The sequence below is a fragment of the Catharus ustulatus genome, chromosome 6 (genome assembly GCF_009819885.2).
Source record: "Catharus ustulatus isolate bCatUst1 chromosome 6, bCatUst1.pri.v2, whole genome shotgun sequence".
Lineage (NCBI taxonomy): Eukaryota > Metazoa > Chordata > Aves > Passeriformes > Turdidae > Catharus > Catharus ustulatus.
Window position 1 is genome coordinate 39,560,972 of NC_046226.1, and position 12,257 is coordinate 39,573,228.

The window sequence follows — 12,257 nt, forward strand, 5'->3', positions numbered from 1 at the left end:
GCTGAGCCAGCGGTCTCCCTGGGCTCAGGGAGAAGCGGGGCAGGCGCTCGCCGGGCTGGGTAAGAGCCTCGGTGCTGGCCTCGGCGACAAGGCCGGCGGTGGTTCCCGGTCCCCGGGGAGGGCGGTGGTGGCGACGGCAAGGCTGTTGGCTCCGTCCCCTCCGTCCGGCGGCGAACAATGGGAGGCGGAGGCAGGGGGAGGCTCCGCTTCTGCCGCCGAGCCTCTTCCGAGCGCGGGGCGGCGGGGCTGACACGCGGCTTCCTGAGGTGGCGGTGCCGGGCGCGGGGCCACGGGACGGGCTCCGCCGCCAGCCCGATCCCCTCGGCAGGCGGCGCTGGCGGTGCGGCCCCGGTGCACCGGTGAGCACTTCCTGCCCGCCTGCCCGTGGCCCGGTGAGGCGGGAGCTTGAGCCGGCCGCACCCCCCGCCCGCCCCCGGTGCCCTGCCCTGGCTCGGAACCGCGGTGACGGCGGCGCCGAGCCCTGAGCTCGGCCATGCAGGCGGCTCGGCCCCCGTCGTCCAGCGGCTCGCCCTCCGCCGCCTCGTCCGACACCGCCGCCACAGCCGACTCCCCCGGGGCGTCAGGAGGCGCCGAGCCCGAGTGGGGGCCGCCGCCGCCGCCTCCGCTGGGCCGCCGCCACAGCAACAAGCGCTTCACTGGCCTCAAGCTCTTCGGGCGCAGGTGAGCACCGGGCGGTGCGGGCGGCGGGTCCCGCCGGGCGGGCGAGCTCCGGCACCTGGCGGCGGAGCGGGGCCAGAGTGAGCTAGGCTCGCGGGCAAGGCTGCCTGTAGGCGGCTGGAGCATCCGGAACGGAGGTGGCGGAGCACCGGTTCCCAAAGAGCCTCCCGCCGCCGGGCCGTCAGCAGCCGCCTCACCAGGCCCGGTGGAGGGGCTGACCCCCGAGCGCAGCCGCACGGGGATGCGGGACGGGGTGTGGGGATAGAGCGGGGTGAGTTTGCTTTTCCCTCCTTTCAAGCTTCTTGGCACGAGTGATGGGAAGTTGGGGAGCATTGCCCTCTCTGCGCGCGCTGTCATCCTCTGGAATCGGAGCCTCATCTCTGGGGGATTCGCTTCCACCCGCCCAGAACTGCCTGTGTCCATCCCCGCACGCCCGTCCCGTGCTTCGCCTGCGACACTGGCAGTCCTGCCGCGCCAGAGGATGGCTGTGCTCGTCCCATGCTGCCGGCTGGGATCCCGGCTTCGCATGCATCCGTCCCAGAGCCAGCTGGGCTCCTTGTGCCTCCCTTAGCCTCTCTTGTTTGCCTCGTGGGGATTTGGACCGTGTAAGCAAAGTACCTCGAAGTACCAGAGCCTGGTGCCTCTGCCATACGGAGGTCTTTGAAAACGCTGAATAACTGAGGTCCGAAGGAACCTCTGGAGATTGCCTGCTCCACACTGCTGTCTCAAAGCAGGATCGAATTTGATCAGGCTACTGGTGTTGAGTTTTGAGTGTTGCCAGGACGTAGAGAACACAGCTTCCCATGGGCATCCTCTCCCATGCTTCCTCTAATAATTATTCAGTTTCCCTTGTTGCAGCCTGTGCTTGGTCTCCCTCAGGTTGTCGCTGTGCACGTCTGGGCAGCATCTAACCCAATTTTCTCTATACTTTCCCATCAGGTTGCTGAAGATAGTAATAACGTTCCCCCTCAAACTTTTCAGCAGGCCAAACTGCCCCCATTATGTCATCCCTCCTTGTACTTGATAACTCTTGCCCCCAGCCTTGTTGGTGGCCCTGTGATAGGCTTTCTACAGGTCACAGGTATTTTTGGCATATGGGAACAGTTGAAGCAGGATGCAGTGACACCAGAGTGGTATCACACGTACTGAATGGAAGGGGAAGGCTCCAGTTTCAACCTCCACATCCAAGCCAGACCTGGGAGTGGATGGCTTGCAAGGTCACTCCACCACAGAGCAGTGTTCCCTGCTCTGGTTTCAGAGCTGTCGGCAATGGCTGCCTTGAGCTCCTGGCAGTCCCTGGCCTGTTCCCAATACTGTGTGGCATCTCTCTCTGAGCCCTGGGGCTTCAGGCTGCTGTTACTCCAATGTAGATCAGAGCCAGTGGGAAGTTCTTCACATGTGAACAGCTTTTGGCAGTGTGGACACATGGGGAGAAGCAAAGTGGGATGCCGGGAAGAGCTGGAGGAGGCCAGCAGGCCCACCAGGACAGCTGGAAATGGCCACTGGGTTGTTTAGTGCATTCTCACCCCTCTGCTGCTGAGGGAGGGACACAGTTCCTTCTGGCTCAGTGTGATGAATGCAGCACACAGAGCTGCAGGGTAGTGAGGAGAGATTCCCGTGGGCCTCTGAGATTGAAGGGGCTCCCATGCACACCAGTGGGAGGTAAACTCGATGGGAAGTCATGCAGGATAATTGGCTGCACACTGCTGTATTCATGCCCACCTGAGCATTGGAGCAGAGGATGGCATGAAGTTTCTTCACCTCTGAGGGTATTATGAGGGAAGGCTGTGCTACACTTCCTTTGGTCAAGAAATACAGCCAGCCCCTACCCACCAAATGTTTTCCAACAGCCATCAGTGAGGAAATTTGTACCCACTTCTATTCTGAACTTTACCCAGAGCCATATGTGGCTGGGAAACACGTCTAGAGGAAGTTTAGGTAGTGGGGAGGAATTTGCTTACTGGCGTGAGTGGGTCTCTGGAGAGCCCTGGCTTCAAGGAGAGAGGTCTGCTGAGGTGGACACCCTGTGCTGGACTCTGCCTGTAACAACGCTGGGAGGCATGGCCGGGGGGGCAGGGATCTGCAAAATGGCAAGAGAACCTGTCCTGTCCCCAGAGCAGGTGAGCCCTCAGGGGTTTTGGAGCAACAGAAGGGTGAGCCCCCAAGCCCTGGCCTCTGGTGGTATGGTATGATATATTAGTCCCGTGTTTTGCAAGCAGGCTTATTTCTGTACCTTATAATTGCCTTACAAGAGGGTGGAGTAATTGGCTCTAGAGCTGACAGAGACAAGTGCACAATGCATCCGGGTTGTGGATGGGTAATTCTTTTAATTGGGCTGATAAAGAGATTGGGGCTGATCAGATAAGAGGTGGTTAGGATTAAATTGCCTTTCTAGGTGCCCTGTTTCTTGTGCTATGAGTGAACTGCACAGTTTACCCTTTCCAGGGAGGAATTGGGGAAGGAGTGTCACTGCTGGAGATAATGCCAGTTTCTTGCTCGCCCCTGTGCCAGTCAAGTAGCATGCCAGTGAAATGGATCTTTTCTGTGGGCTTCAGAGCTTTTGTAACAAATCCCACTTCAAAGGAAGCCATTGCTGGTGCGATAGCATAAGCAGGGACCATAGCCACCAGTGGGGCAGCTGGCAGATGGTAGTCCAGCAGGGCATGGGACCAAGTTTTTGGCTGTGACCCTTTGGCAGGTCTTGTGCTGGAGCCTGCAGGTGAGCCTGGGGGTGCCTGCCACTGCCCCGGGAAAGGTCTGTGGGTGGCACAGCCTGTGGGTAAACGGCACTCAAGAAACTGAGCTGAGCACCCGCCTACATCTTTCTGGGACGTCACTTGTCACTGTCTTTCTTTGCAGCTTGATGCTTACACCCATGCGAAAGCTGAGAATGATGTGCCACTGGGACAGCAGCCCAGCCTTCCCCATCACTGCTGTGTGTGGGGTGCCCTCGAAGCTGCTGGCCCTTGGGCCCACTTTCCCCTGTGCAGGTGCAGTAGAGAGGCTGCACAGTGGGGTAAGCCCCAGGTGCCCTGGGGGAAGAGCAGATGGCAGTGAGGAGCCTGAAGTTTGTGCTCTGCAGGCTGGCAGGCTAAGAGCAGTGTTTCCCTCGGGACAAGCATTTTCATGAGGCACCTTGCTGCCAGCTAGCTGTTGAGCAATCATCTTCCTACTTCTCCTCCATGCATGCAGATTTTGTATGCCTCTAGCTCTGAAACCCTTCAGCCTCTGCTCCCTGTCCTCCTCAAAGATGATGGATGGGTAGCTTTAGCTGGGCCTGTACCAGTGTCACCTGAGGGAATCCCCAGCTGTCCTCTGCAGTGACACTTGGGCTTGTTTGCAGGGCAGATGGGATGTGCCGAGAAAATTGTTTCCACTGCTGAGATTGCTCTGTGATCTCTGCTCAGGGCCTGACCTCCTGTGGGGCTGCTCAGGGACTTTTTTTCTCAACGGGGGAAATATAAAGCACTGGGCATGCTGAGCAGCCGTACCTGTTGACAGCCAGTGCAGCTTCACAGCAAAGCCAGGCTGCGACAGCTGCCAGCTCACAGTGGGGCTGTGGCATAGGGCAGGGAAGGATCAGCATGGGGGGTCTGACTGCTTCCAGAGGCTGAGGTCCTCCATGGTGTGGACCCTACCCCACCTGCCTTGTCTCTCCAGTCCCAGGCACCCACTGGCAGCTCCCTTGCACTCCCAGGATCAGAGCAGGGGCTGCCACAGTGACATGTGCCTGCTCAGAGAAGGTGTCAGGACCTTTAATTATAGCATCATAGAATGGTTTAGGTTGGAAGGGACTTTAAAGATCATCCGGTTCCAACCCCCCCACTGTGGGCAGGGACACCTTCCACTAATCTTCTTAGGAGCTGGAGCATCCTTTCCAGGAAACCCTGTAATCTCCTCAAGAGGCTGAAAGGAGGGCGGATGATGGACTGGTTTCCTCCTTTGAACAAAAACAATGGGAAGAGAGTCAGGCACTGGGAGTGGACACAGGTCTTTGCAAGGATACAGTGTTGAAAGGGGAGAGGCAGAGCTATGGATGGTGCAAGCAGGGAGAGTTTGTGAGCTGTTTGTGATTGTGTGAGTCTTCCTGGGAACTAAGGAGATGCTCCTAAGGGGAGGCCAGCCCTCTGCAATGGGGGCGATGCTCTCACGAAAGGCAACCTGAGCTCTGGCAGGTGGTGGGAGACACAGTGTAGGATTTCCTTCACTTGTCATTGTGTCTGAGGAGCAGATAGTCTCCCCAGAGACTTGGCAGGAGCTTCTAAATTTAACTTGCAGCTCTGCTCTTAGTGCAGCTCGTTTTTCTTTTTCCCAAGTAACTCTGTGAGCTGAAACTCCTGAGTTATCTCTCAGCCATGCATTCACTTGCTTGCTGGTTCTTTTAAACCAGTGATGACTTTGAAATGCTGAGTTCAAAAGTAGAGTGAGGGCTGCAGGCTAAGACTCCTTGACCCTTGGGCCCACAAACAATCTCTTTTGGACAAGATGCGGTACTGGCAGGAGATGAATGGCTTCTGCTGGAGACTTTTGGAGGTAGGGACTCTGGTGTAGATCTGGCTTGGCAACACAGGCTAGACGTGGAAGTAGGGGAAACCTGTCCTGCTGGTTCTTGAGCTGGCACCAGGCTCTGGGGATAATAAGTGGCTCTGCTCTGTCTTTGCGATCCTGAGCTTTCCCTAGGCCAGCTCTCCAGTAATACAAAAGTACACTCTGTTTCTGTTGCAACTTGCAGATCCAGCAGCAGCTGCAATCTGTGTTTGGGAGCTGGGAGGCTTTCTTCTTCTCCCCATCAGGATGCCAGGTGGAGGGTGAAGCTCTGCCAAGGCAAGCAGAGAGGCTGCGCTGGCCAGGCTGATGCCCAGCAGGGATGGAGTCCTGTCCACAGCAGATGTATGTGTTAGACCCAGTGCTGTTCCGCCTGCAGTTTAGGGCTTGATGCCTTAGGGTGTTAATTTTGTACTTAGCTGTGAACTCTGCCCCCGGGGGAAGCTCTTCCTCATTGTGCCAAGATGAGGAGCTGAGAGGATCTCTTCCCACTCCATGCTGTCCCAGACAGTAGGACTTAATGGACCTCCTGTCTCAGCCCTGGCTGCCGGGCAGGTTGTACTGTCTGGGATAGGCTGTCAATTCCAGTTTCTACCTGTGACCTGCTCTTGTGCCTGGAAATAGCCTGGCAGAACTTTGCCCAACTGAGGGCTGTCAGCCCTTCCTAGTGGTTTCGGGCCTGGGGAAATGAGCTAAGCCTGCCCCATCTCAGAGAAGCTGTCCAGCTGTGAGAACTGGAGACCTGTCTCTGGGGAGACTGCAGGATGCTGCCCAAGCTGTGGGTGCAGGGTGGCAGATACATGGCACTGGTGGGAAAACCCCACTCTGGGAGCAGACAGAGGTCTGGCTGGAGGTAGTCCCACCCGTTGGCTCATGCCCTGTCCTCCATGTGCTCCGTGTCGATGAGAGATTCCTTTGGTGTGTCTCATGGACTGTTGCTGGCTCCCTGACATTATTGCAGGATGCCAGCTTGTGGCAGGCTCTAGTCCCAGTCCCACATGGAGGAACCCAGGCAGAGTGTGAAAATTCCACCCAGCACCAGTAGGCAAGAGTTTAGTGTTTGCTCTTTTCTCAGCTCCACTCATTCTGTCTCACTTTCTCTGCTTCCCAACGGCATCTTGTCTCTTTGCAGGGCTGGAGCAGCCCTGGCTCCAGCAAATACTATGGCTTTGAAGAAAGTCATGTGTTCCAGGTGGTTGGCCCAGGAAGTCAGGGCAACTAACATAGAGCCTTCTTGCAGAAGGTTTTCCCCTTGTTTTGGTGCAGCTTGGCTTCCACAGGAAATGTGTGTACCATTGCTTGCCATTGTCAACCCAGAGAGCAGGGGGACTTCTTACTGCCTACTCCCCACTGGCTGTAGAGGGCCCCACCTCCACTCTAGGGCAGGACTCCCCAGCAGGATGAGGATCACAGGGTAGAAGTACCTAAGATGGCTTGGAGCCTCCTCCTGAGCTCCCAGCCTCTGGCCATGGCCTGTAGCCATCCAAGAGAGGGAGCAGGGTCCATGCAGATGACCATGTGCTATCCCCTACGTGTGAAAGTTCCCACTTGGTTGGATTATCTGTACATCGTCCTGCCTTGCCACCCTGACTCTGGCCAGGAGCCTTTCAGATCCAGGGCTAAGCCTCTTACTGCCCAAACTGGAGGTCACCACATGAGGACATAGCGTGGGGCACTCTGGCAACGAGCACATGGCAGCTGCCAGTGCTGAAATGTGGTATAAGGTGGGTGATTTTGCACCCATGTGAGGCTGGAAGATGGCAGGATTATGAAACTACAGGGCTTCTGTCCTATGAGAGATACTGGGATGCATGGAAAGAGGTATCCTGCTCCCCAGTACAGCTCCTGGCAGAGTTGCAGGTCAGCATGGGGTTGGGAGATGCTCCAGCAGACGCTACGGCTGAGAATCCCCCACCTGGGCTCAAACAATGTTACCCACCCACAAGTTTTATTGTTCGAATGAGTGAGGAAGCAGATGTGGTGGGGTGAGCGTCAGAGGGGTCCCAAGAATGGCACTTCCCATCTGCACTGGGTCTCCAAGAGCTTTGCTACCCAGCCCCTGGCTGGTGGTAGCCAGGGCTCCTAAGGGTTGGTGTCCATGCACAGGGGCCAGAAGGTTGGAAACAGGTGAACTGCTCTGCCCTGCCCAGTGTTCCTCTGTGCAAGGCTTGGAGAGTGCCTTGATTTAATAGATTTATTTGAAATTCAAATCTATGCCTGGACCCAGCAGTCGAGGTGAAAGAAGGCAGCCAGGAACCAGACCAGCACAGGGAAAGAGGAAGGGAAGCAGGGCTCTCTTTTTGTGCCAGCCTGGCGCTGGTGTCCAAGTTGTGTGCCCTCTTACAGCTGGCTGGGTTGGGCTGGAGGTGACTCTGAACTGGGCTGGGTTAGTATTGCAGACACAGGAATGTGGCGCTTTGTGTTTGCTGACTGGCTCTTTAGGGAAAAATGGTGCTACTGACTCCAGCTTCATGGGCATGTTGCCAGCATTGACCTCCATGGCTGATGGCATGGGTGCCATTGGAGCCCCTGGGATCTGCAAATGCCAAGGCAAGGGGAGAGCATGTGTGGTGGAGAGCTGGCACTGGGGCAGCAAAACTGGGGCGGATAGTGCTGTGTACTGAGCAGCCAGGCATGTTCATGGCTTGCTGACCACTCTGTTTGTGTCCCTAGACTCCACCTGCCCCACAAAGGTGTCTTCCCTTGTCTCCAGGGCAGCCAGCCCGGCCGATGGGGATCCAGGAGGATAAAGCACCGACCAGCGGTGTATAAGTATGTGGTATTTTTATTGGCTTGCACAGGCTGTGCAGTCCTAGCAGCTGCTGCAATGTTTCTTTTCAAGAGCTCTCCTCCCTCCCACCCACATCTCACCTCACTTCACCCTCTTGTGTCTGTACTAACCAAGGCCACCGAAAGCCGAGCTGTTTGCCTCATGCCTATGTCACTAACTTTGTTCTAGAGGGCAGCTGCTGCTGGACTTTGATCGACTAACATGGCAGCTTCTCTTTTGCTGGAGTTTGGATTGAAGGTCAGTGGAGCTCTTTCTCCTCTGTGTCCCAGCCAGTGTGGGCCTGAGCATCTAGGCCCAGTGCATGCTGAGTGCTTGGAAGACCTAAGGTGACAGCACTGAGGGTGGTTTAGCTAAACGACTAAATTGAATAATAATAAATAATAAAATTTAGCTGAAGCAGTCTGAAGTTCAGTAAGGCTATGACTGCCAGAAATGGTGGAAAAACAGGACCTGAGAGACAATCACCATTGCTGGGACGTAGTTGCTGTATGGGAACCAGTTCTTTACCTTGGTGTTAGGGCTAGCCAATACCTCAGTCACAAGTGCTCCTGAGGAGATGTGAAGGTAGGGACAAGTCCCAGGTACCATTCCTGGGCTCTATATGCCTTGGTCTTTGTAGAGAAGCACATCAGCCAGGTCAGAATTTGGCTGCAAGTGTGTGAGTGCTGCAGTGGAAGTCCCTTACTGCTCTTCCTGGCTTCTGCTACACAGTTTCTCTGCATGGCATCCTGGGCCTTTTTGAGTTTGCCACTTGGTCTCTTGTTTGTCTGATGTTGTAGGCACAAAAATCTTGTCCCAGGGCTGCTTGGGAGTCCTGTGGTTGGGAGCAAGAGGCAATGTGGCCAGTGTGCTCTGCAGAGGGGAGGCAGATGGGTTTTGGAGAGGTCCAAAGAGCCGTGGGTTGAACACCAGAGGGCACGGTCGCTCTTCGGAGCTCTAGTGCTCTGCTGTGCAACTCCAGCCCTCTCCCTGCAGCTGACTTCAGCTGGGTGTTGTGACACGTCCCTTCTGCAGGGTTGCTGGCCTTGACTCATCGCTCCTGGTTTTGCTTTCCTCCCTTCTGCAAAAAAGGGTTTGGCAAAGCATCTGCGTAGAGCTTTTTTTATGCTGCTGTGGCTGAAGTGGCTGGTGAGCTTGATGGGCAGCTGCTACCATGGGCTGGCTGATGCTCAGAGGCAAGCCTCCAGCCAAGGTAGCTGTCAGCCAGCAAGGACAGGCTTGTGTGTCCTGGTACCACTCAGAGCCTCACAACAGCACCCACCCAACTTCTGCACCTGGAACCTGGGTCACTCCTCCCATACCACAAGTCTCTGGAGCACCCCAGTGTCTGTGGGCATGGGAGGAGGAGCAGAGAAACTCGGGAAGCAGAGCAAGGCAGCCCTGTGTTACTGGTCTGTGCAAGTGCTAATCCATTTCAGGAAGGGGGAGAGTGGTCTGCTCTCTGCATGGGCATTGCTTCTTCCCGTCTCTGAAGGATGATGGGAAGAAAAAAGCACTGATTTTGCCCATCAGTGATTTTGGCAAACGTGGGGATGTTAAGATGAAAGAAGAAAAGGAAGCACATAAGACCAAATATGCTGAGGGCATTTAGAACGAAAAGGGTGGAGGAGAAAAAATCCCAACTTTTCCTCTTACCCTCCCACTTGTTGCAGTGGGACAAGCTGGCATTCAGCAAAGCCGACAAATAATAGACTTAACATTGTGAAAAGGAGTTACTTGAATTTTGATGTGAGGTGCAGGAGAAAGAGACTTAGTCACTTGCTGCCACGAGGTGAAAAAGTGAAACCAAAGGTTAGACATGATATCAGTAACAGGGTCACAGTTAAACCAACAAATGCCATTTGTGTGGCAAGTCAGCATGTGCTTTGCTTAGTCACAGGGTCATGATGAAGACTTGGGAGGTGTCTTTCCTGTCTCAGGCTTTGTGGTGTAGAGAGATCACTGGGGACTGGGTTTCTCAGGGATGCTGAGCGGTTCTCCCCCTTGCAGACACCTGCAGGGGCTGCCACTTGTGGTGTGGTTTCAGGTGCGTGGGACCAGGATCTCCTCACATGGAAAGTCTTGCTCAGGGCTGCGTGGGCCTGGGGAGCCTCTTGGCATGGATCAGTGGTTTCTGCTTGAACAGAGCAGACTGAAACCTGTGACAGCAGCACTGGGAGCCATTGGTCTCCATCACAACCCATTCACCTGTCTGCATGTTAACAGGCTAAGGGCTTGCTAAGTGGAGAGGGTAGGATGAGAATGGCAGCAAGGTTTGCATGATGAAACTTGAGGAAAGGACTCTTAGGCTTCCTGCTCCTGCTGACTCCAGGGACTTGGAGAATTAGTGACCTGGTCTCTTGGTGGTCAGATTGACTTGGAAGGGATTTTGGGGTCACCTGGAATCCACCATGGTCACCCCTCCAGGCTGTTTCCATTTGTAAGTCCAGGTCCTGCCAGCCCAGGAGGGAGATAAGATTGCGGTGACTGTGAGGAGCAGCATTTGGTATCAGCAGGAGTCTCTGCTATGCATAGACCACATGGGACAGGAAGAGCAGGGTGGGCATGGGACAGCTGGAGACAAACTGGAAACTTGAACCCTCCCTGGAAGTGTTCAAGGCCAAGTTGGACGGGGCTCTGAGCAACCTGGTCTAGTGGAAGGTGCTCCTGACTATGGTAGTGGGCTTGTGACAAGATGCTCTTCAAACTCTCTTCCAATCCAAATCATTTAGTGATTGTGTGCTAAGCTTCCTTGGCTGGAGGTGGGGCTGGTGAGAAACTGTGTATATCTCTTAGCAAGCTACTTTGCTCTGAATGATTAACGAATTGCAGCACATTTTAAATTTTCTCTTTGATAAAACATCCTGCTAGTCCCAGTAAGTGAGTCTTAACAATGATGGACTGGGGCCTGTTCCTGGAGTCCCTTCTACAGCTGGCAGCATGGCTGCCCTGGGGCTGTGACAAATGCTGGTACCTGCTTGACTGCTGGTAGCAACTGTCTCTTCCCTGGCAGTGGGAAGGGAATTCCAAAGGATGTGTGGATAACCCATGTAGGGAATGAGGCAGAACCTTCCATCCTTCATCAGCTGCCAGTTTTGAGGGGGGAGAGTACTTACCAGGGTGAGCACCTCCTGCCTGCCCTGGGTATCTCCAGCTCCCTTTCCCCTCTGGTATTGTGAGAAAAGGGCTGAATGCAATCCTCAGCAGCTTTGGCAATGGATGAGTTTGCTCATATGTCCTCCCCACCCTTCTCTCCCACTGATTCACAAAGGCCACTTGCTCTTTCTGCCATGATGGAGATGACAGCAATGGCAGTAGCTCAGCCTTTGGGCCTGGCTACCCTCTGGGGAATGGTTTCCTGTGAACTGCTTTCAAGACACCCATCGGGGAAGGCAGCGGGCCGCCTCTGCCACACTGGCTGCAGCCTCTGTGACATTTTGTTATGATTGTGTTACTGTAGTCCCGCTCCAGGCCCCAAGGAGCACTGGGCATAGTCCAAACACACACACATTCCTACAGACAGAGGAGAAGCGCTGTCTAATTTTAGACATGACATGTAGGCAAGGGGAAGGGGCAGGCAGGAGGGGGCAGGGTGTGAAAGGACGAGGTCTCAGCTGCAGCCACCCGGACTGACTCACTCACTGTGGCCTGTGTGTGGCTATCGGCTCTCATCGCCTGGGTAAATGGCCAAAATAACAATAGCTGGTGACGCATCGAGGAGTGAGCTGGCCTTTGGCATGACCTTCCCTCCCGTCTCTGCAAAGACCAAAGAGGAGATGGGTTTTGTGGCCCCCAAAAGGGAGATGGGTTGTATTTGGCTGGAAGCAGATCCCTAGGGGCAGCTGGGGAACCCGGGTAGTGGTGAAGCATGACGGGGAAGTCCCCAGCCTGGCTATGAGAGGTCCCATGGAGGTTTTTCACGATGAGGGAAGACAAAAAGCTCCTGAGACATCTGTGGGGCCTGCCTGGGCCAAAGAGTAACTCAGAAGCAAGTTAGCTCCTGTGCATGAAGACAGGCTCTCCGTGGCTGGCAGCTTGACTCTCATCAGCCATGCAAACCCCTTTATCTAGGTTCCAAAGAGGGAGGAGAGAATCGCCACTGAGGCGCGTTCCTCCCCGTGTCCTCCTGCTGCCAGGGAAGTTGTGCCATGCCGTTGCTGCAGCTGGGTGTTGGGAGAGCAGCTGGCACGGTGGGGACCCCTCTCTTTCCGGGCCTGCTGTGGTGAATGCGCCTGCGGCTGGGGGCGAGCCGGCCACGGGGCCG

General features: G+C 55.4%; 1 protein-coding gene across 2 annotated transcripts in view; it reads left to right on the top strand.

The window, feature by feature from the left end:
* Window positions 1-12,257, top strand: part of DGKZ (diacylglycerol kinase zeta) — a 53,544-nt gene that overhangs the window by 7,494 nt on the left and 33,793 nt on the right. The window contains exon 1 of one of the 2 annotated variants that reach the window (XM_033062322.2): window positions 494-681. The exons of the other annotated variant lie outside the window; for it this stretch is intronic. Within the exon in view, the coding sequence (XP_032918213.1) occupies window positions 494-681 (188 nt within the window). Of the gene's footprint in view, window positions 1-493; window positions 682-12,257 lie in introns of those variants that run through there. 2 annotated transcript variants of the gene reach the window in all.